Source organism: Solenopsis invicta, chromosome 7 (assembly GCF_016802725.1).
Source record: "Solenopsis invicta isolate M01_SB chromosome 7, UNIL_Sinv_3.0, whole genome shotgun sequence".
NCBI classification, from domain to species: domain Eukaryota; kingdom Metazoa; phylum Arthropoda; class Insecta; order Hymenoptera; family Formicidae; genus Solenopsis; species Solenopsis invicta.
The window spans coordinates 9,586,092-9,609,753 of NC_052670.1; the positions used below are offsets into that span (position 1 = coordinate 9,586,092).

Here is a 23,662-nt window from a genome sequence, read left to right on the forward strand (position 1 = left end):
TACGCGTTTAAGTGAAATGTGAAACAGAGTGTTTAATAATTGAAAAGATATAATGAAACCTGTTTGTCAGAAATAATAATTTTATTCAATTTAATGCAATTTTTGCTGGTCAAAAATTAATCTTCATTTATAATATTTTTTGATAATGGAAATAACGAGTTTACGCAAACATGGTTATGTTTAATCGGAATAAATGTCAATGTTGAGTGTTAATTCGCATGTATAATTTGATGTCCTACGCGTCGTTTATCGAATGATATCACTTTATTCTGATACACTGTGACATTTGCTGTTTACCGCCTTCGTTTAAACTTCTTTTTCAATGCCCTAAAGTGACAGTAACTTGTCTTGAGGCCATTACGCGTTCACGCCGGTGTGAAATTCATCTTCCAAGGCAAGTGCTTTAATTAAATGTCAATCCGATGTTTTTCGCATCATTTGACATGGGTCAACATCGCTTTGCGTCTCGGCCTCTAATTAAAGGCACGTCTCAAATCAAGCGCTTGTCGCTTCTTTAAACAAGCATATGTTTTTCTTCTTTACATATCATATGCATGTCACGCCGCTTTCCCCACTCGCGAACTAAATGCTACTTTCGACTTTTTTTTTCTTTCATGCGAAAAAACATCAAATCTCAAAACGAATTACAGTGGTCTGCCTGTGACAGCATCGTGGTGCTTAAACGAACAAATATTTTTATGTACAAACTGTGCAAGCATATTATACACACACATACACACACACACACACACGTACACGCGTACGCAGTACTTTCACGCGCCAATAAAACGAAGTCGTGCGAGTTGGATGGTAAAGAATCGGCTTGTCAAAGGCTATATGCATTGCAACTGTAATCAAATGTAATCACGATACTGGTGGCTTCAAATTTTATCGGCACTATTTATTTTAATCTGTATCGCTGTAAGATTAGCACGTTCGCTGCTATTCTTATAAACAAAAATAGACGTACGAAAAAAGCATCTGCTCCTAAAGAAATAATTAACTACAATTAAAGATAGAAAGCTAAGATTTCTTCCTTTTCCTTCTGATTAAATGCCGAAAGTGATTAAAGATAAAAAGCCAAGATTTCTTCCTTTTCCTTCTGACTAAATGCCGACTGATCGAACATACGCGCTTTAGAAAATTTGGTTGCAATGAAATCAAGATCAATCACTGCACATTTAAACGATGAAATTTGTTTATTCGTTTATTCGTCATTTCACATTGTTGTAGCATTAATAGCAATATATATGGCGTACGTATTATACTTTGTTAACACGAGAAATCTGCGCATTATGTAAGCTTGCAACGTGCAGCCGTATCACGAGGAAGAACGACACTTGGAAAAATATGTAATCGAGATAGCCGAAGTCACGAAATCTCTCATTGATTCGGAATCATCACATTACAGTCGCCTACAGTTCGAAATTTTCGGTATGCGTGTATCGTAATTGCAAACTTGTGACTGCTGGCTTCTACGACTTGACATATTTTTCTCGATGTTGTCTGTGTATCAGTCGATGTTCAAGCTTTCGTAAGCACTGCATTACTGTTTGTTAGTGTTATCACGAGCTAGCTAAGGATAAATGATTGTCGTTATTGTGATTGTAACTGAATGTTTCTTGCTTGCAGCACCAGAGCGCCGCCCAGGCATTGGTGAGTCGCATGTCTCTTTCTTTTCCTTCCTGTCTCTGGTTTCTTACATGCATACTTTATGTACATCCTTACATTTTCTGTCACCATTACGTTTCATATTGCTAATAACGTTTCTCGTAATGTCAAAATTAAGGCAAGTAATTGTGTTTTATAAATTTATTTTTATTATAACAAATATAACAAATGTGTTGATTATTGTTGATTAATTCACGAGAAAAGGTTGAAGGAAATTAACAAAATCAACGATATTTTCCTTGTCGTAATTATAAGAAACTGCATCATGACATAGATATATGTGTAGAAAATTACCTTCTTATTTGTGAAACGTATCCTCTGTGTATGGCGTGTATATGATTTTTTCTACACGTTACATGCACTGAGGAAAAAAGTTTTTAAATTAATTAAATTTTTCAAATTGATTAAATTTCTTCTATTCAAACATTTGTACATTTAACTCAAATACAAATGCTTGAATTTTAATTTAAATATTTATATATTTAATTTAAGTATATGTATATTTAACTTGAATACATAAATACTTGAAGAAATTTAAACAAATTGAAAATTTTATTCAAGTTAACAACTTTTTTTCTCAGTGCGGAGCGACGTAATTTAAGTTACACAGATATCTTATTTAAACAAAATTGAAACAAAATATTGCACAAATACGTGCAATTGAATGGTACAATGATACAATGATTGAAGTAAAATTTAGCCATGCGGTTAGTATTAGTCTCTGCTGTAAGACATCATGTTATTTATATTTTTACATTTTTCAATTAATATTATATCACAAAAAGAATAAGAATGTCCTGAAATGGAATAAGGTAAGCTCAAGAAACCGGGAAGTTAAAAACTGAACCTTTAAACTTTACGAAAGCGCAACAATTTTTACGCTATGCTCGTATACCAACTTTTAACAAATTCCATCAAGATCGAGCTTTCTAAACTCGTTTTGGCATCTCTCTTCGAAAACATCCTAAACATCTGAAATCTAATTTATATTAATAACTTCTGCGATCCCACGGTTTGTTTTATAACATGCAGCATAACTATCGCCAAGTTTTACATTTCCTGTTTATATATAATGAAATATTACTTACAATTAATTACTCACTAAAGCAAAGGCATGCAACACTTTTCTTTCTCTTTCCCTTTTTATTTAAATTCTCAACAGATACGACGAACAAGAGTAGTAAAATTGATTCTAAAATTCATGAAGTTTAATTTAGACGAAGTTATACATAATTACATTTAAACGTACGATCACGTGCCTGCGCTTAATCAATACAATGTTCAACTTACTGAATTACATCGAGCCGGAGATCGCGGTAGTGCACAAAAATAACTCATCACTGTATTTCAATGAACAATCAGCGAGATTGTTTCGCGTGGTCGATGAAAGCTCACGCTGGTCGATCTGATACGAGAAATAGAGGCGGAACGACGGTCGGATGCACGTGAATATAAATTTATCTACAGCTTCTACGACCTCATCTCGCTTTGATAAATCCTCGACGATCCTCCTACGATTTTCCGAAGTGTTTCCCAATCGCAAGGAAACGTGAGGAATGCACCAGCCACAATCGGCTTATTCCGGCGTGCGTCACGACGTCAGATGATTCGTTGCACAGGATAGGATGCAACAGCTCCTCGTTGCTCGCTTCTACTACAAAATAATTTACTCCTGATGGACGGCGCGGAAAATCCAATCGCTTGGATAATTGAATTGTCGGGCCGATCGGAGGGAATCTCCTGCAAACTTTCGCAAGATTGAGCTTTGCTCTTTTTTTTTTTTTTTTTTTTTTTGGTGCTCGCATCATCGTCCAAACGGCTTCGGCCAATTGTTCCTTAAAACGAGACTTACGTTAGAGACTTTCCGTCTGATATATCTCTGTACATGACAGACAGACGTCACTGGAGCCTCGAAGTCGTTTTGCCTTGAACTTTTTCGCCTTTAAATCTTATTAGGCCAATGTGCCGGAGTTTTTTAGAATGAGATCACAAGTTATTCATGGAAGCTTGTTTAACGATTAAACATGAGTCCTCGTCTAGCCACTTTAGATTGAAAGATTGGCACTAGAAGCTGTTAGAGAATAACCGTTTCCAATTACAGAAAACAAACTGTTATGAACCATTTGAAAGAAACCTTGCTACGTTTCACATTGATGAAGCAATTACATTTACCGAACTTAAGTCTCTCTGGTAAATATAAAAGCGTCGTATGAAATAATATGACAACAGCAACGTGATACAAAAGTTTGCGATATTAAAAAAAATTGAGCAATAAGGAGAGACGTGGAGGATAGAATTTGTCGAAGATTTCATCATTTATTGTCTATTATTCGGAATCCTGTTCAGGAAAGCGCGTGCGAAACGATTGTGTATCGAAACACAAACTGGGTCAGAAGTATTGTAAAAGTTGTATAATTGCAATCGACTAGGAGATTGGGCTAACGGTATCCGATTCGAAGTGAGAGACTTTGATTAAACTCTCCAACTCCACGCGCTAGAGCGGCAATAGAGTTGCCGTAAACTTCTCCCAATTTGAGGCTTTCGAGTGGTTCTTTCCGTTGGTTACATCAGTGCGACATGTCTCACCGCACCCATTAATTTTAGACCAAACGTCCATGATCAAATGCTTGATCGTAGTTGAACGTTTTGGAAAGCATCGCAATTACTAGCACTCGCATTCTAATAACGCGCGTGAAAGTGCAGCATGGTAATCTAAATGCATTTCTCTCTATCTGTCTTTTCGTGTCTCTTAATCAAAGACATCTGCATTTTATGACACACAATTGGCACGCTTCGAAGCTCATCAATTCTTGAGATGGCGAGTACAGTTGAATTCCGTTGTTACTGCTTTTCCGTAATGGTGATTGATTTTCTTTTACGTTGCACTTATTTGTGTCATAAGAAACTGTCATCGCGATAACATTGTATTTTCTCAAAATGTCTGCTAAAACTAGTTGAACTAGGTGGGAAAAATATCGTGTAATTTTATTTGATATTTTATTTGATCTTCAAAGAAAAAAGAAAATTGAAACACATTTATAAACAGTTATTGTAGAGATTATTTTGACAATTTATTTATTAACGATTAATAGTTATATAAGTAATTCTTCAAAAACTTTTGACATTATTTTCACAAAAATGAAAGAAAACGTGACATTTTTGTTTTATGCCAATTCATTAAAATTATTTTTCACATTTATTGATTATATAAATAAAAATCACGCAAATTTTATTTTATGAGCTTTGAACTTTTTGTATTGTGTACGTATATGTAAAACCTTCAAGTCTCAATAAATATTTTAATTGATAACAATTTCTAATTTACGCAATATTTGCACGGAAAAAAACAGTTTTGCTAAAGTGTCTAAAAATTTAGTCAGAATACCAATCTGAAAATTATTTTATCGAGCCATCAAAATAATTATCTAGGACACTCAATTTGATGGCTATCAAAATTTTTCCCAGCTCATCATACTTGGGAATTCTTTATATTATTTCAGTTATTTTAATCCAACAATTTTTTAGACCCACATGTAGCTAAATTTTTAGATACTTTAGCAAGATCGTTTTTTCCTCGAATATATATGCATAATAAGTTCAAAAACAAAAGTAGAAATTTGTGAAAAATTAATATGAGCTGAACAAGGAAAATTATTATAGACAAATAATTGGTATTTGCGTATTATCTGAAAATTTATTCCAAAATCAATAAAAATATATATCGTAAATATTATATAATTTAAGCTTGTTATATATATTACTAAATGTAATGTTTTTTTTCCATTTTTTTTCACTGATTTTTTGTTCAGAAATATTGAATGACAGCATACTGAATACTTCATGCAGGGATCACGCAAATATCGTAATTTATTCGATCACAATGCAATAACGCCACCATTCACTATTCTAAACGTCAAATTTTATGTCCTCAGCATTTAATTAAAATTTAAAAGACCTTTCTGTGCGTTTTGATTGCACATGCAAATTACGTTACCGCGCTGCTGTCAATAAAATATATCTTGCCTGTGTATATTATTATTTCAAAACTATACTGTCATATGCATAGTTTTCTTCCGTGTAAGCCCGTTTGTGTATCAATTTTAATGTTATTCATATTAATCCGAATTATATCGCTATCAATAGTAATCTATCGCGCGGTAATTATATTTACTTTTATCAAATGTGATTGTCGAGTGTTATCAGATGCGTATATTCTTATTGGACAAGCATAACGAGAACAAGATTGCTGATTCGCGGAACGGTCTTGATCAAATAAAAGGTAGTTTACTCGTTCACATTGAGCATGCAAATGAATACTTCAGCTTTGCTGTCTAAGCTAACTTAAAATTAAAGGACTAACGTAGAGCTTAATATGCAAGCAACCTCATTATTCAGTCATGTACAGTTTTATTAATCATTTACCTCTTAACACGCAGTCGTCTCTTTCTCTCTCTCTCTCTCTCTCTCTCTCTCTCTCTCTCTCTCTCTTTCTGCTTCTTTCATACGCACATTCTTACTTTTTCTTGCTTGGTTGAATATTTATTTTAACTCATTCTCTACCGCAATTATAGCTACCTTTCATCCTAACTATGTGAAGCACACATAAGTAGGTTAATAATAAAACTTGACTCAACGACTCTTACGCTTGTGTATCTGAACTATGAGCAACAGCAGAAATAGAATTTATTGTCACATTTATAACTTTGCTTTTAGGGGTATTGTCGCCATTGACATTCTTGATTTAAACGACGCTTGAAGTATAGTATGACGCAGAATAGAATTTTAAACTACAATTCTGTGGTATAAGATATTGACTATAATGTCATGCACGTGTAATATATAGTGACACTTATATATTTTTGTCGCTTATTGATGTGTGCAAAGTATGTAAGAAGAAAATATTTTTAATACAACTTTAGCTCCAACAATATTCCTACAAAACGCTATCTTCTTTGCTTATTCCTGACGGTCGATTATTACATTAAATTAGCATAATGCAATTTGATCATTGCATGCACGAGCATGACATAATCCTTTGCATTTCCACCAAAGATTGTAGTCACCGCAGTAGCTACAGTTAAATAGCTTACTTGTACATATACATGAACCATCCAATATATGTTATATGTACATACGCAAACTCCGGCCGCTTCAATATTAGGCTACTGGCTCAAAGTGATTTTTCCAATTCACCATTCAGTCATGTTAGTTTTTCTGTTGCATCATAAAAAGGAGTACATAATTTTTTTTTTTTATATTTTAGCAGCGCAATACAATTACATAAATAATTATTTTGTCCATCACACGAAGCACGTAACACGTTGTTACCAGTTGTCACAACAACAGATTTAGTTAAACATGTATTAATCACGATTGACTTGGTTCGGTAATTGTTCGCGTGTGCTGCTTCAGGTTTTATAAAAACTGTTAGTGCTAATCCAGACTACATTTATTTATTCATGCTTTCTTTATAATGCACATTGATATGTGCCAATGCATTATGTACCTACTCTTTAAAACGGAAATTTGAAGAGTCTACACTCGTGCTTGTAATATATTATATTGACATCTGTCGGCTTTGTTGTTTTCTTACAAAAACTTATTTTGTTTCTTGACTCGAATGATTTAATGAAGATTTAATTTTAACGAGCAAAAATCATATTTGTTTCATTTCCATACTCTTAAGATCTTACCACAAAATGAGAATCTAAGATGCATATCTAAAACTTAAACTTATTACAAAATAAGAATTATGAGATACACATATACTAGCATTACATCGCATTAACTTAAAAATATGACGTCTTTTTTAATCTAGTTATCTGTTTAAGAGCGATAAAAGGTCGTAAGTAAAATGGGCTATTTTTGCAATAATTTCGTATTTTACAGTCTGTGAAATAAATTGTTCTAACTTTAATAAATGAATGGAAGAGAAAATTACATTCCTCAAACACATGGAGGAAAAATCTTAAGTATAATAAAAGTACTTTTGCACATGCGTAGTGACAAATGTATATAATCACGAGTTAAAATATCATTTGATGTAATTTTAGTATCGTAGAGAATTATGAAATGTTGCTCACTCGTAAATTACACTCATTACTCACTTATGTTGGTTTCAAAGGTATTTTGATGCGATATATCGCGTTACAAAGAAATACCGTTTAATTTCTTCATTTTTGCAAGCATCATCTATTTACCTCTTATAAACATTTATATGTAAATCTTATGAGAGTTGAATAGAAATGCTAAATAATCGTCATTGTAAGTAATTACGATATTGATCTTATCATCTATAATTTGAAGGACAATGTTTCCATTTCATAAGACATCAGAAACTCTTAATTCATTGACCAAATTAAATCGCGGCATTGGCGAAGCAACGGGAACAAATCCAATTTCAGTTAAGAGAAACTCTGAGAGGGTATCTCGTAGAAAGGAGAAAGCTGTGACATTTCCCAGAATAAATACACCGGATACAAACAAATTGCCCTCGACATCGTACATTTTTTCATGTGCACCGGTTTCTTTCCATTTGGGAAAGAACGATTTTTTTTCCAGATATATTATCTTTACGAGTGAGCTGTATACATTTGCGATCTTTCAAACTCCTCTTTTACGAGCGCCCTTAATAAACTTATGACCCGCGCACGCTTTTATCGCCGACTTCACGTTAATGTGGATCTCCCAGGGTAGCAAGTGGGGCGTAAAATTTCCGCAATCATCATCGTTCCAATATTGAATTATATACAAAGAAAAAATACGCGGTATATCTATGTATATACATATATAAAATTAATAAAATTATGAACAATTTATAGTGAGGAGAGTCAATTTAAGTGATTTTATTATACAAAGAATCAATTTACAGTGATTTTATTTCAAATTTGATAAGTCCAAGAAAAAGATTTATTTTAAAATCTATATGAAAAAAACAGCAGAAATGCAATACTATTCTATTGAAAGTAAATATTTGACAATTCTCGTTATTTGTCGAGATCCTATTGTAGGGTATTATATGTAGATTGAACGTTATATTTTAATACATTATGTAGATCGATTCTCTCGCAATATAGCGCATGGCAATATAACATCATCTTCTATATCCTTAGAATAGTATGATCTCCGTCGATTGCTAATGCATAGGTGTTTTCGAGCGTAACTACTGTACTCAGCGATAACAGGCCATTAATTATCACATCGGAAAACAGATAATCGCATAAGAGAACATCATCCTGCGATATTGCGCATCGATTTTATCGCGCTTTTTCTTGCGTTATTGGAAACGTAGCCACTTTGTTTACGTAATTATGCCTTTCTTTGTATTGCCAATTTGAGTCAAATTTCATTGCATGGATTTGAGTTTGCATCAATTTTATATCAACAATTTTTATATCGATTTATTCGTATATCGCATTAACACGTAACTTTCATATGCTTTTTACACAATTTAAACTTTTTATAAAACACTCCTTGCACTTATTGAACACGGCAGTAATTATCTCAATTTTGCTCTATCCGGCACGATCGTTATGCGTCCCGACCCATTTCTTTTATTTTAAAACTCACTTTTATGGAGAGCGGGTAGTTTTGCGGAGCTAGGATAAGCTACCTAACTATCGAATGCAAACTTGATACGCGTCACTAGCACGAAAATACTTGGAAAAGTCGTAAAACGATATATCTAACGTGAGCGGAGAAAATACGAGGCTTAGTCGCTAGAAAATATACAGGCGCGATATCAGTGTACTGTTTTACTAACACACCGGCGCAAAATCAATTTTGTTTAAAAACGGACGATGATAGCTACGTGTACTCGATATTACGTTAACACGGAACTTTACCGAAACGATAATAAAAGCGTCGATAAGACAAAGCTTTCTAGAAAGTAAGGGAGGAATATCTCTTCCCGAGTAATTCTAATTAAAATATTGCGGTTGCTCGAGTATAATGACTATGCAGAGAAGCGGGCATTGAGTAAAACAGAAATTGAGAAGATGTAATGCTCGTACGTTAACGGTTTAACGTTGCATTTGACATGCGGCTGTGTAACGAAGACTTGCAATTTTGATGCAAAGCGGTTTCGTAATATTGTTTCGTCATATTGTTTCTAAAATACAAACTATAACTTTGTTCAATTCTTGATAAGCGTACGAAAGCAAATGATAATTATAGAAAATAACAAGACATAGTCGCATAATGTAAATTAAATTGATAATTGCAATTATTACGATTTTAGTTTATTAGCTGCAATTAATTAGATATTCTATTGGAACAAAAAGCTTTTTCCGTAATACATGTTTAATATAGTATATGTATAATGCAATGTGTAATTATATGTGTTGAAGATTTTGTTCTTTTAAGGATTTTATTATAAAAAAAAAAAACTTTGCGCCAATTAAATTCTGAAAAGAACAGAATCTTCAACTCATATAATCGGCTTTTAGTTTAATAAAAAGTTCCTATTATCTAATTTTGTAATAAACGTAATACAATCATATAATAGCAAACAGAAAAGTTTCAAATTTATTATAGAATAAATTTTCTCAACATTTATTTTTATTGTTAACATTAACGCATTATCTAATCATTATTTACATTAATAATTGATGATTTGAAATTGATGATCGATGATGACTTGAAAATTTTCCTATTGCATAAAAAAGGTGTACGGACAACGAGGAATACGCTTACAAAAATAGTTTACAGTTTTCGTTTAAATTTTGTTATCGTAGGAGATATTGAAAGCCAATAATTAAGCGAAGTCACGAAAAGCAAAATAATTCTACAATATTAGAGGCAAGGCTTTCGATAAGTTCTCTCCGATATCGGTAAAAGAAGGCGCTGAATTATGAAATCTCGATCGTTTACACGAGATAGATACATACACAAGCGCATACGTGTAATAGTTAAACCAACTATATAAATTTGCCGCGAGTTCGCGTAAGCTGCTTACTCATGTGCACGTAACTTAATACGCGAACGCCAAGCGTATTGTTGCAGCCGACAACCTGTCGTGTAGCAATCTCCTTCACCGTCGATGATAATATTCAATTAGAAGGCAGCAGTGTCACGCGCTTTTCCGTACGACTGTCTTTATCAATGCACCGTGACGTTTCGAAGTAATTTTATCTCCCGATATAACGCAGACGAAACCGGTACTAATTAATGCGCTTGCAATTTAATCGCGACATGAATGATAACATTATGCAATTTCTGTGATAAGGGACGGACGTTCTTGTCTCGAAATCGGCCTGTAATTTTGTGACATTGTGCACGAGAAGGGTATTGCGTTTCGGGCTATTTATTATTTTTCTGCATTGCCGAGAATCATCTGGTTCCGTGACGAAGGTCCATTCGTCGAACGCTTATTCAAAAGTTACATTTGTTGGGCAAAATGTCCGTACCTCTCTACTCCTTTCCCTGACCTTAATTTTTCATCGCATTGATTTGTGTGTGAGTCAGTATCCAGAGCACGAAAGGACTCGACGAAGGGAAAAAAAGAAAGAGAGAGAGAGAATAGAATCCACATCCTTCATCCTTGGAAAAATGCAGCGATAACTTCCGAGAATTGCTGTGAAAAGTCCATCGATTTCTATCTGACTGGATGTTATCTTGAACGCAAAATGCCATCGATCGTCACGACGGATGGATTTCCATTTGGTAAATCGATTGCGTGTCTCTCGTAAATTCTCACTTCCAGTTAAGTGACATTCGCACAGGTTTTACATTTGTCAGGCTTTCGCGATCGCGTTAGTCGGCTTACAATTTGCTCAACGTTGAGTGATCGCTTGGACATTAGCGAGTCTCACGCATTGGTCAGGCTTTCTCCTTGAACATACTCGTTACGTATTTCCTTGCTGGATATTTGATTTTTATTTATATTTATATGCAGGGTTGAGAAATAATGCGTCATTTGTAACACCATTATCGTTACTTTTTTTTGTCTGTAATGGTAATGATAACGTCGTTACATTTTTAAAATTAACGAGTTTAGTCGTCACTTTGATCGTTACTTTAATTTTCTGTTATCTTGATATCTTTTCGATACACCGAGAGAAAAATTATGTTTACTTAAATTGATAAAATCGTTTCTTTAACTTGGTTTTTTAAGTCAAAGTGAAAATATATCTGAGGAAAATAATAAATTATTTAATTCCAAAAAGTGACGTTATTAGTCTTCTTTAAAATAAATAAATTGTTTAATTTAAATAAATGATTTTTCAATTCAAAGAAAAAACTAACAGAAATGTAAGAAATAATTTTTTTCCAATTTTAAAAAATGTTTCTTTCATTTAAAAAAAGGTTTATGTAGCAATCAAACTATTTCTTAATTCTAATAAAAAGAACAATTAAAAAACTTTTTTATATCAAAGAAACTTTTCTTTAACCGTATAACAATGCACAAATTTTTTTCATTCAAACAAATCTTTTTTTATTTGAAAAAACTTTTCTCTAGGTATAGACCACGCGCTAATCGCGTGATTGGATAGAAATATTCCGATACAGTATTTAATATCTTGAGTTATAGTCCGATAATCACTGTCGGTATTGAATAATTTACATTTATATAGTATAGATTTTTCGTCAGTGCTTGCAGTGATTATTGAAACAAATTTTTAATAATGACATTAATGTTTAAAAGAAAGTCTAATCTAAATTCTTGTAAAAATGAATATACTAAAAAATAAAACATTAAAAAAATTATTAGATTAGTTTAATATAAAAAAAAACTTGTGTGTGCTTTATACATTTTTAATAATTATAAGAAGTGTAAAAGACAATATTATTTTATTAAAATAAAAATGTAATTCCGCATTGATTTTAAATATATAAAAATATATATAATCGAATTGAGTAAGCATAGTAAATTTCATTGACAAGATGAGTGAATGGAAATTTTATGTAATAGTGAACAATTAACGTGAACGAATAGCCCCGAAAATTATGCCAATCTAACGTTGAGGCACACAAATTTTGCAACTGACAAGATAAGCGTTTGAAATATAAAGAGATCTTTGTGCATAAATGCAGACATCGATGAAAGCACACCGAGAGAAAGATAGGAGCCGTGCCAATTTTCAATGGTGATCCCCGAAGACTTCAAGATACCTTTGTGCGCTGCGTTCGCACTCCTGCTGTTCGACTCGATATTACCGTAGAAGTCTTCCGGCCTACTTGACGTTATAAAATATTGAAGAATGAGACCAAATACCACCGGAAGAACAGTCAGCGGAAATTCAAGGGCAAACCTTCTTTCGTCCCGATATTCCGAAACCTGCTTGCGTCTCTTCGTGACTTCTTTTATTAAGTTGAGCATTGCAAAGAAACGAAAACGACTCGTAGGACGATTTCGATACACAGACAGCGCGTGGAAAAGCGACCGTTGTAACGCAAGTCACATGAGAATTGATGAAAAATGTACGCGAATCGACAAGATGCAGGTGGAAAGTTTTTGGAATCGACGGATCTTTTCTCCAACCCCGATGAAATACTTGATAAGTCGACTCAAGTTTCCTTTGAGTGTTCACGGAGGGAAGAAGTTACGAGACCAGCGCGGGCGGCCTTCCCGTGGCAACCCCCGTTTGTGACGTCAATCAAGTATCTTAGATTTCAAAACAGAAATTGCTTCGCGATTTGAATAACAGTTATTGTGCATTGATATAATTAATTCTAACATTTAAGGTACACCCACGGAGAAAGAGTTCTGGATTTAATGCCATTACTTTTCCATGTATCGTAAAATAAAATTGATATAGAAACAATCATAATAGTTGGGAGCAGAAAATTTTATTCTTAAGTGAAAAAATTTTTATATCTAGAATAAAATGATGGTGCTGCCTTCCCATCAATTTGCTCAAATAGTTTTAAATTAGACAATGGGAGTTTGTAATAAATCTCATAATATTCTTGATTTGACACTCCACTGATACGAGGAAAATTTGAGGAATTTTTTATAAAACGCGAAAATCCACAAGGGAGCCGCTCGCTTCGTAAGTACCTCAAAACTACCTCATTTCATAGCCAAACGGTCCATAAGGACTTGAGCTGTATGTACGTACATACTCGTAAGCAAAGGCTGCTGAGTTTCCGCGGATGCATTGATTATATAATGCATCGCATGCGAATCTTCTTACGAGAGTGCACTTATTTGCACGGTCTCCTGCACTTGAGAAAAAAACTTGTTAACTCGACAGAATTTTTTTTACTTGATTAAATTTTTTCAGTTCCAGTATTTATAGATTTAATTCGGATACATAAAAATACTTGAACTTTAACTTAATCATTTATATATTTAAATACATAAATACTTGAATTAAAAAAATGTAATCAAGTTGAAAATTTTAGTCTAATTGACAACTTTTTTTTCTCAGTGTATCGATGGCAGCTTGAACTGCGTAGCAGTTGAACATCGTGCGTTATAACAGCGATCAAATGTAATAAGAATATACAAGTTGAAATTTAGATGTGTTAGTCTTGTTTCGAAATAAAAAGTCAATCTTATTTAATTCGATAGAAGAGAGTGGGAATTATAGAGCTCATCTTAATATTGCTTTATTGCACAAGATTGCAATAAGATTAAATACGTCAAGAATATTTTTAGTCGCTATCAGAAATCTTTTAGTGAGAGAGTATATTCAAATTTTTTTGAAAGTTTGGTGCACAAAGTCTGGGCTTCCATGTATCACGGTATCGAGAATCGTTTCTGCTGTTCGGAAATCGATAAATCTCGTTTTATTTCCTGCAGCTGGCAGCTTACGAGTGTAGGACAACATGCAGCTTTATCGTGAAAAAAAAAAATCGCAATGTCTAATTAAAAAGATACGAGAAAAGTTGTTGGCGTGCTTCGCCCCGCGAGACTATTAAATAATTCGCCAGATAGCAGCGTGCCACAACCGCACGAAAGCTTTTGCTTATTAATTCCTCTTCCTGCGAGAATGATAATTCACGTTGCGCGTCATAGATAATATCTCAAGCCGAAGGAATAAAAATCAAATGAGTAATGAGTAAAGTTGGCAATTAGCAAAATGATAATCAACGTAGTAACGCTACGTGCTAATGAGTTGCAAACTATTCGATGTACTCGACTGATCAGCAACTATAAGCATCATAACCAAATGTGCGGCCATTTGCGGATATAAATGTAAGCAAAATATATTTATCTGTTAATAATAATGCGCAAATTCCAGGAAAATTAATATTATTATCGAGTGTGGAAAACGTTTTATTATTGCATAATTTTATTGCAAGATTGCGTATTTATTCAAACGTATAAATGACATTTGTAATTAGAACATCGATAATTAGTGGACAAATTGTGATTTGTATCGCTATCAAATCGACTGAAAATGTTAACAATAGCTAGAAAGTGTCAACATAGCTCGTAGTAATTGTTGTAATTACAGTAATTATAGGGCGGTATCGCGTTATTATTAATTAATGCCCGCATAGGGCACGTTTTTCGCGAGCAAAGTAGCCCGCAGATATCTTACACACGCGGCGTGTAGCGTAACGTAAAAGCCGTTACTTTGCGTAATTACTCTATAATTATCTCTCCCGGTGAATCGTTATCATTAGAACTCGCGAAGCGTTGTCAATTTCTAAAGGTGGCTCGGAGTTACACGGGATTTAATAATCCCAGATTTAATAATAGATATGCGCCGCATAATTGTAATCACCTTTAAATATTTGAGCGGTAATCCCCTCCGAAAGTTGTCGCAGAGCCGCGGCGCGCGCGACAATTTCGCCATAATTTCTGCGGCTGCACGCCGCGTCGTCGTCGTCGTCGTCGTCGTCTCAAAATTCAAATCGGGCACCACGGGCGCCTCTGGTAATTAGAAAGTTCATTACCCCGACAACAGACTGACAACGGCAGAAACCCGTATCTCCACTGTCGCAGCTTGGCGAGCGCAGTCTGCGAGGTCTCTTTCTCTCTCTCTCTCTCTCTCTCTCTCTCTCTCTCTCTCTTGGCTTTACCGCTTTAGACTCCTCTTGCTTTAGTCTCTATCTGTGCATTCGTATCATCAGCAGGTACTCGCCATTGATGGCGAAGCCCACACGCATTGCCCGCTAGAAAAGCTGCATCCTACGCCCTCGCTCGCAGATAACAATGTCAATTGTTAACGTAAACTACAAAGCGCGCGCACAATAAGCAAAGCGATCGCGAATACCTCATCCGCGCGAAATGTTTTTCTTTATTTTTTATTTTTTTTTATTTTTAACGCGGCGTTCTCGTCTTGTCGCGTCACTGGCGGATCTATGAACCGTTTTAGATTTAACGTCGGGACAATCTCTCAAACGGGGTTATCACGTTTCAGATTATGGCAAGGCCGCCCGATTCGATTACGCATTATGAGATTTCGCGAAGCCGCGTCAAAATCACACAATATATTCTGGGCACAGGACATGTCCGTAACATCGTTATCGGTTAACACAATTTTCACGTAACATCTTCGTCGCGTAAGATATAAGCTATATCAGGATCATTATTTAATAAAATTACGACAGGGTGAAAACTCTTTTCCTCAAAGCATAGTCGACTCACGTAGGATATTTCTACGTTCCGCGTATTACATATGCGAGTGTAAGCACGATATCCGCTAAGAAAGGTTCCATTTTTTTAGGATAGACCGAAGCGAATCGGATTATGAGTTATTATTGGTTTTTTAAATGTAAAGGCAATGCCAATAAAGAGCCAACGCCAGATGTTCGCATGTAAAATATAATTTTATTATTTGATAAAGTTAACAATGTAGACATTTTGGTCCTATAGTTTGCATTAACTTTAGTACAATTAGAAACACTTACATTGTTAATTTTTATCGAATAATAAAATTATATTTTACACACGAACATGTGACGTCGGCTCTTTATTAGCATTAACTCTGTACACTTGATTTACTTCTCTGAGCTCAATAATGTTACGTTATTTATTAGTTTTTTATTTCATACGCTCCCTCTGCAGCAGAAACAATAGGCAACAATTCTGTATTGCATATGATTCAGTGTCAGTCGATGATACAAGCGGAGATCGTGAGTGCGCGAAGAAATGCCTCTCGTATAGAACCACGATCCAATTTTCGAGTTTGCAACGAAAAAGATTAACAAGCTTTTTCAAAGAGTTTATTCATTTATTTTTATTTCTTTTAAACTGGTGATCCGCGCTTCGCGCTTAACGTTCAGGCGAATCGGACTGTTTTCTATTTTTGATTTTTTTTCGTTCTGCAATAAGAGATATCATATTTATATATTATTTTATTATATAAAATTCAAGCAAAAAATGTAAGAATTTATAGTAAAACTTAATAACAAAATTAGTTTATTATTATTTTTTTACCCATGAAGACAAATTCTCCTGAAAAAAAAAACTGATAAGTGTTTCAATAAACTGATTACTATATCAGTAACTAATGATACTTTGTCAGTTAATTGAATAGTAATTATCAGTTACTGATATAATCCTCAGTTTATTAAAACACTATCAGTTTTATTTTTAAGGGCTGATCCGATTCGCCTCGGTTTACCCTAAATTGAAAATCAAAGGACCCAACGCTTTTCAGCAAGAGAAGATCGATCTAAATTTGACTGGAGAAACACTTTACTCAAAACCAAACTTTACTTCTCGCCAAACCTTATACGTGCGCGCGTCACAATTCGTTTCGTATGTTGCAATAGTTAACATATCGCGCTGTCGGTGGCAGCGAGCTCATTCCGTAAAACGTTTACAAGTTGCGACATGCGACGACCGCGACTGGCACAATGTCATTCCGAGTAATATCATTATTTCGCTGCGCCGTGGAAGTTATTACGGGACACGATTCACTAACGCGCGTCGAACATCATTCCTCGGATTTATTTTGCCGTCGTTGTTTCGTTAGAAATTCCGTCGGAAAAGTTGGCGCTATACCCGGGGGAGAAGGAATAATTAGAAAACACCGCGACACCCCGATAAACCCGGTGGACGATGACACACATGGTTCAACCTCGCGTTATTATTTTATACGTTCGACTGCATACATTGTCGATACCATTCTAATACGTAAAGTAACGTGTACGGAAATAACATGCCCGTGCAGCAAGTCCAGCGGAACGAGATAGATATCTATTTACATTCTGTTTTTCACCCTCCTGCGAAAGAAGTACCTATTACGAATAATGCCGTTGCTGTACTATAACGGACGCTCGCGACAAAGCGTACAATCCAAATATCTTGAGTAACTTGAGTAAATTAAAAACAAATTATCTTACTCTTTCATTTTTCAGCAATTTACATAAAGTGTAATGATGGAAGTTTATAGAAAGTCGTCTACGCTTCAATTATACGTTTAGGTATGAATGGAAAGCCTAATTGCAACCCGTGTTGCGAAATAACCGAGTCATTTTAATCATGAATAAGTAAACCGAGGCGGTGTAATGTGCTACCACTTGGCCTAAGTACACAATCGTGTGATGCTTAAATATTGCGGTGGCATTTGTTACCACGGAGACCGAAAATGTTAATTACGTTCTGGCCACGATACTGTGGTTACTAAGCTATGAGTTTTAATCCCAGCAATCTTCACTGTTCCGTGCGCACACGAATAAAGGTCGATGGGTACTATAAAATAGGCAGATTTTTCCTCCCAGAGTGGCACATAAAAACGATATGGGTTCTTTTTTACTAGTTTTTGAGCTGCTGAATCTGATTCTGACCTTCAAAAAATTTCAATTTGCCGGGAGAGTATTAAAAAGCTGCATATGATGCTATTAAATGTCCAGCGTACCGTAAATTATTATTGTTGAACTTTACAAACTTTACTTTATTAATTCGCATTTTCCTGTTAGTAAAACATGATGATGCTCTCATCTCTAATAGTTTACGTGTTCTACTTGATAAAAAAGTAAAATAATTATTAATATCTCAAAAGGAAAACGTTATCGATGAGAATTGTTTTAAATCTTAACTACGACATTTAAAAGTATTATCGTTCATTACGTTTTTCAAGAACTCTCTTCCAAAGCATTTTGTATTCTATTGTGTAATATTTTACTAATGGAAACTGGAAGATTTGCGCAAAAAATATTTTAAGCATCGAGATCCGATTTCAATAAGTCCCTGTTCACTTATTAATTTATCAATATTGTTTAGTTTATTAGAGTTTTACACTTATGTGAACATACGTTTCATAGCAATTTCATAATATCACTTTTTTATATTTTTAAACTTTTACACTGAAAAAAATTTTTTTACCTTCAAATAAATATATTTATTTTAACATTATTTCTTTGATTAAAATATTAACTAGTATAATTTATTTTTAAACTTGGAAATATTTTTTAAATCAAGTAAATAATGTTAAATATATTTATTTGAACATAAAAAAAATGTTTATGTGTGATTTTAATACTTTTCTAACAAATTAAAAATTTTTTTAAAGCCAATCAGATTCAGCAACTTAAAACTATAAAAAAATACATCATTTTTACTTGTCCTCAGAAAGAAAAATCGTTCCATTTTACTTATTTTCCTTTACATTCCTGAGAAAGTCGTGCTGAGAGAAATATTAATCAAACGTTTAGTTAAATAACGATCAAATGAATTTTGTAGTTACTGGTACCAAAAACTTAGTTGCATTTAACGAACCATTTAATTATAAGTTGCTTGAAAACAATTGTTCAGTTGGTAACAGATTGTTTGATTAAAACTACATATTTAGTAATTATAACTATAAAATTTATTTTACTACTATTTAACTGAACGTTTGGTCTATCTCATCAAATATTTCTCTCAGTTAAGGTCATAACATTAACGATCCTGATCAGAAGCAGATGTAATTACTTTTCTAATCGTGTTTATTTCTGAGACGAAATTACCACGAATTAACTATAACAACTATATCAATCGATACAAGAATGAATCACGATAAAGAAAAATTGTATACAACAATCGAGCGTGGTTTAAAAGGATATGCAGAAAAAAGTTTGGTAATAACTAAATGTTGAGTGAAATAATACTGATTAAATATTTGGTTAATTAATATGATTAATTTAGTTAACAATTTTACCTTTCTAAATATTTAATAAGTATAACCGAATTTAATAATACTATAAATATTTAGAAAAGTAAAATTATTTTTATTATATTAAGCAAATTAATATTAAGCAATTTAATTGGCATAATTTCACTCAACATTTGATAGCTATTACGAAACTCTCTTTTTTTCTTTCAGTGTCCGCGAAACGATCGACGCAAAGCATAATGCAAAAATTCATTCAGAATTTTCCAGAGATTTCTTTGTTTTTTATTTCCTCCCGAACAAAGGCAACGAAACTGTGGAACAATGTTACGTAATATCCACGAATTTCCCTTGCCGTGGAGAGGACCGAATGCAATCCCTGCATGGACATCCGTAAAAAAAAAAAAGCATTTTTGTTCCCATCTATACCAAACAATTCCGCTCGAAGTACCTCTGCAGTAAAGCATAGTCAACTCGTAACGTGCCTCGAGCGACGCGATGCGACACGACGCACCACGCGCACGATGGCAATCGTGAGAGACCTTCGACTGAACGGCGAAATGGCGTTGTGTGTTCCAGCAGCATCCGAACGCGATCAACAATAGCGAGACGAGCGTGGGCGGTGCGTCGGGTGCGTGCGGAAGCATCCCGGCGCCCGGGGAGGCCGGATGCAGCAGCAGGGTTGGCAGCAGCAGCGGTGGCGGCGGCGGCGGCGGCGGCGGCAGCGGCGTTGGCGGCAGCGGCGTTGGCACGGGCTCCGGGCAAGGGTGCGAGCAGGCCCACGGGGGCCCATCCTCACACCATCGGGAGAGCCACGCCAAGTTCCGGCACGGCCTGCTGCAGCTTATGATCCACACGATCGATCCGCTCCACGACGGTCAGTCCCGCGCCGGTATACCAACTCCACACTCTATCACTCTCGCTTGCAGCTTGCGCTTTTCTGTTAGCACGTTACTCGTTTTTCTCTAGTGCCTGCTCTATATGTCTCGTTCTATCGCTCGCTATATGCGTGCGCGCTGCGTCTCTCTCTCGCTCTCTCTCGCTCTATCTCTCGCAGCGTGTACATCTCTGCGTGATGCACGCGGCTTATCACCCGCGTGATTCCGCGCGCGCCACAGTATCAAGTGCGCGCCCACGTGCTGCCGATATCGCACGTTCACAGGACGAAAGCCCTTGATAAAACGGATGTCGCGATTTTGCATGTAATACCACAAAAGTCTGGCTCGCTCGATTAAACTGATATGAAGGACCCTGCTTTTGATAGCACTTGCAAGATAGATTCATGCATTTTTCATGAGCCTCGGTATTTCGAAAAATGTGGACTCGCCGCGTCGCGCCGCGCCGGCTGGATCCGGAGAAAATGCATCAACACGTTTTCTTTTATTTATTTATTTGTTTTTTTTTTTTAAATATCTAGTCGTTCATTCTCCACTCAAAGCAATGAGATATTGGATTCCTGCTTGCTATAAAATAAATGAACGACGTTAAATTAAATGGACTAATTATTTAAAAAAAAAAAAAAAGACCTGGTCAAATTGAGGTGGTTGCTGCAACGCGAACGCATAGAATCTTCGGCGGTGATAACGAGGTTTTCACAGAATTTCAAAACGAATATTAATAAATGCTCGATAGAGGCCAATTAAGAATCACCCAGACCGACGGCGGAGCGACGGCGAAACGCAAACCCGGCGAAATTTTTCGCTAGCAACACAATTTCGTTGCGACTTAACGAGGTTTTCGATCATTATACTACGACCATTAATTAGCGTAGATAACAGCTATTGTTGTCTGCGATGTAATTACGCTACAGCATGAAATTTCAGACGCAATCAATCTATTAACATACAAAATCGCTTAAATATAAGTCGCATAATTGTGATTGCTATTCGATAGCATTTTATTTGTTGCATGTTTGTTACAACTGATACCCGCGACACACTTTTGTGACAGTGATGCCGCGGGCAAGTTGAACCGCGAGCGGGCTTTCGGAAACTCGTTCCGACAACTCGTATCCCGGAGATAAGTCGCAGAATTTCCGACAGCCCGACGGATAAAGTGTTTTTAAATGTAGAACTATACGAGCGTTTAATAAAAAACACCCCGCGGCTTTGCGTACCAGACAGACGGACTAATATATACGCGCTTCAAGGCTTTAATCTCTTCGGAAATTCTACCACGCGGAATAAAATTTCACTCTCGTAACTTAAACGCCGTAAATTTCAAATGGCAAAAGACCCCGCAGCTAAGTCGGCTAATAAATTCGCAATTCTTTTTTTTTAGTGTACGGTAAACAATTGAATAATTTTTACAGGCTTAAGGATGTATAGGACATACAGTCCCTGCAAATAAATAAAATTTGAAAATTTGTTTAATATTAACACTTCAAATAAACTATATACATATGAAATTTGTATGAATGAGATTATATTTTTATTCAATAATATATTTTTATCATTTATTTATACTCTGTTTGTTACTAAAAATTAAATTATTTTTTACAACATTAAAAAAAAATCTCAATTTTGTTGTATAAGTTCTTTAAGTATTCAAGACAATTTATATTTCATTGCGATTGTCTATTTAGTTATTTTGTAAAAAATAAATAAATTTTGTTCATTTTATAAAACTGATCTCTGCAACGAAACTTTATATAAATTATCTTGAATATTTAAAAAAACTACTTAAAAAACATTCAAATTTTTTTCATCATTTCTTATTTCATTACTTCATTATTAATTATAATTTTATTGGAGCACATATCTACTTCTTATTGAAATAATTTTTTATCCAGATAGAAAATCGTCGCCAAATTTTTTTCTAATGCTTTCAAATGCAATATAAAATAATCTGTAATGTTTTTCTTAATAATTATCTTAAGGTTTTGAGAAATGTCCTATACATCCTTAACAAATTATATTTAGATGAGATGGTAATAATTTAAATTTATTATTATTGGAACCCGCAATTTGCACATTATCGTTAGAAAGGAACTTCTCTGTGTCGAATGATCATGTAATAGTGTTTATAATTCTCGCACAATTTTTAAGTTAATGCGAAAACCGAAAAAGCATCGTCCCCTCCCCCCACCCCATCCAAAGAAATTTTTCACTTATTCTATCGTGCGAAGGACGATGCGATGTCCCAACTGGCTTGACGCTCAAACAGAACGAATCACATGGAAGCGCATTACTTGGGAAGCTTCTTTGCAGATTCGTTCTAGCCGCATATTGCCGGATCGAAACTTAAGCAGCATCGCTCGTTCATTGATGTCGCAACGACGTCTGAAATGTGCGTGAAATAAGGACGGTGCCCACATTTTCAGAATATGCATGCTGACTCGACAACGATGGTTTCATGAATGACAAACGCGTGGCCATGTAGATAGTATAGCCTTGCTGTATCGAGAGCTTGTTTGTCAGAAATCTACAGCGTGCATGTCGTATCGATCGCGACGATAAAAAGCTCTTAACGCACGTTGCATGTTGCACTTATTTCTGTATACTCCTCAATTCCCATTTTTTTTGTCCACATATTGGAATCCGAGAGAGGACATAACCATCGATTGAAGAATAATATTTTATGTGAGGTTATCCTCCTCCTGATAAATATGCTAGACTTCTAGCGACGTCGTATCTATGTGCGCGCTATGCAAGCCCGATAAAAACGCCTCGTGCAGGAATTTTGTATCGAACGCCCTTAGAGCGTGATTGGTTTAAATTTTCACTGTGTTCGGGATGCGTCCAAAAATAGTTATCGATGACGAACGTGATCGCTGGGTCGTGCCTCAGGCTATAGCCGTCCGTTAATAAATAATTCGGTGGAGATTGGAAGCGCGTAGGAAGTCAATGCCATGACTTTCTGTCCTAAATTATTACCATTATCGTCCGTTAACCGTTCGCAAACGTTTAGTATTACGCATTACGCTCAATTATGTTCTTTAATTTGAATATTTCCGGGCTACCCCCCACCTGCCTTCGCTTAGCCCACGTCGGCGT

At 35.1% G+C, this 23,662-nt stretch overlaps 1 protein-coding gene across 5 annotated transcripts in view; it reads left to right on the forward strand.

The window, feature by feature from the left end:
* LOC105198248 (sodium/potassium/calcium exchanger Nckx30C) overlaps positions 1 to 23,662 on the forward strand; it is a 69,220-nt gene that overhangs the window by 12,026 nt on the left and 33,532 nt on the right. The window contains exons 2-3 of one of the 5 annotated variants that reach the window (XM_026137174.2): positions 1,633 to 1,656; positions 20,247 to 20,559. In XM_026137174.2, coding sequence (XP_025992959.1) covers positions 1,633 to 1,656; positions 20,247 to 20,559 — 337 coding nt within the window. The remainder of the gene's footprint in view (positions 1 to 1,632; positions 1,657 to 20,246; positions 20,560 to 23,662) is intronic. The other 4 variants (XM_026137175.2, XM_011164902.3, XM_026137176.2 and 1 more) reach the window with 4 other exon arrangements.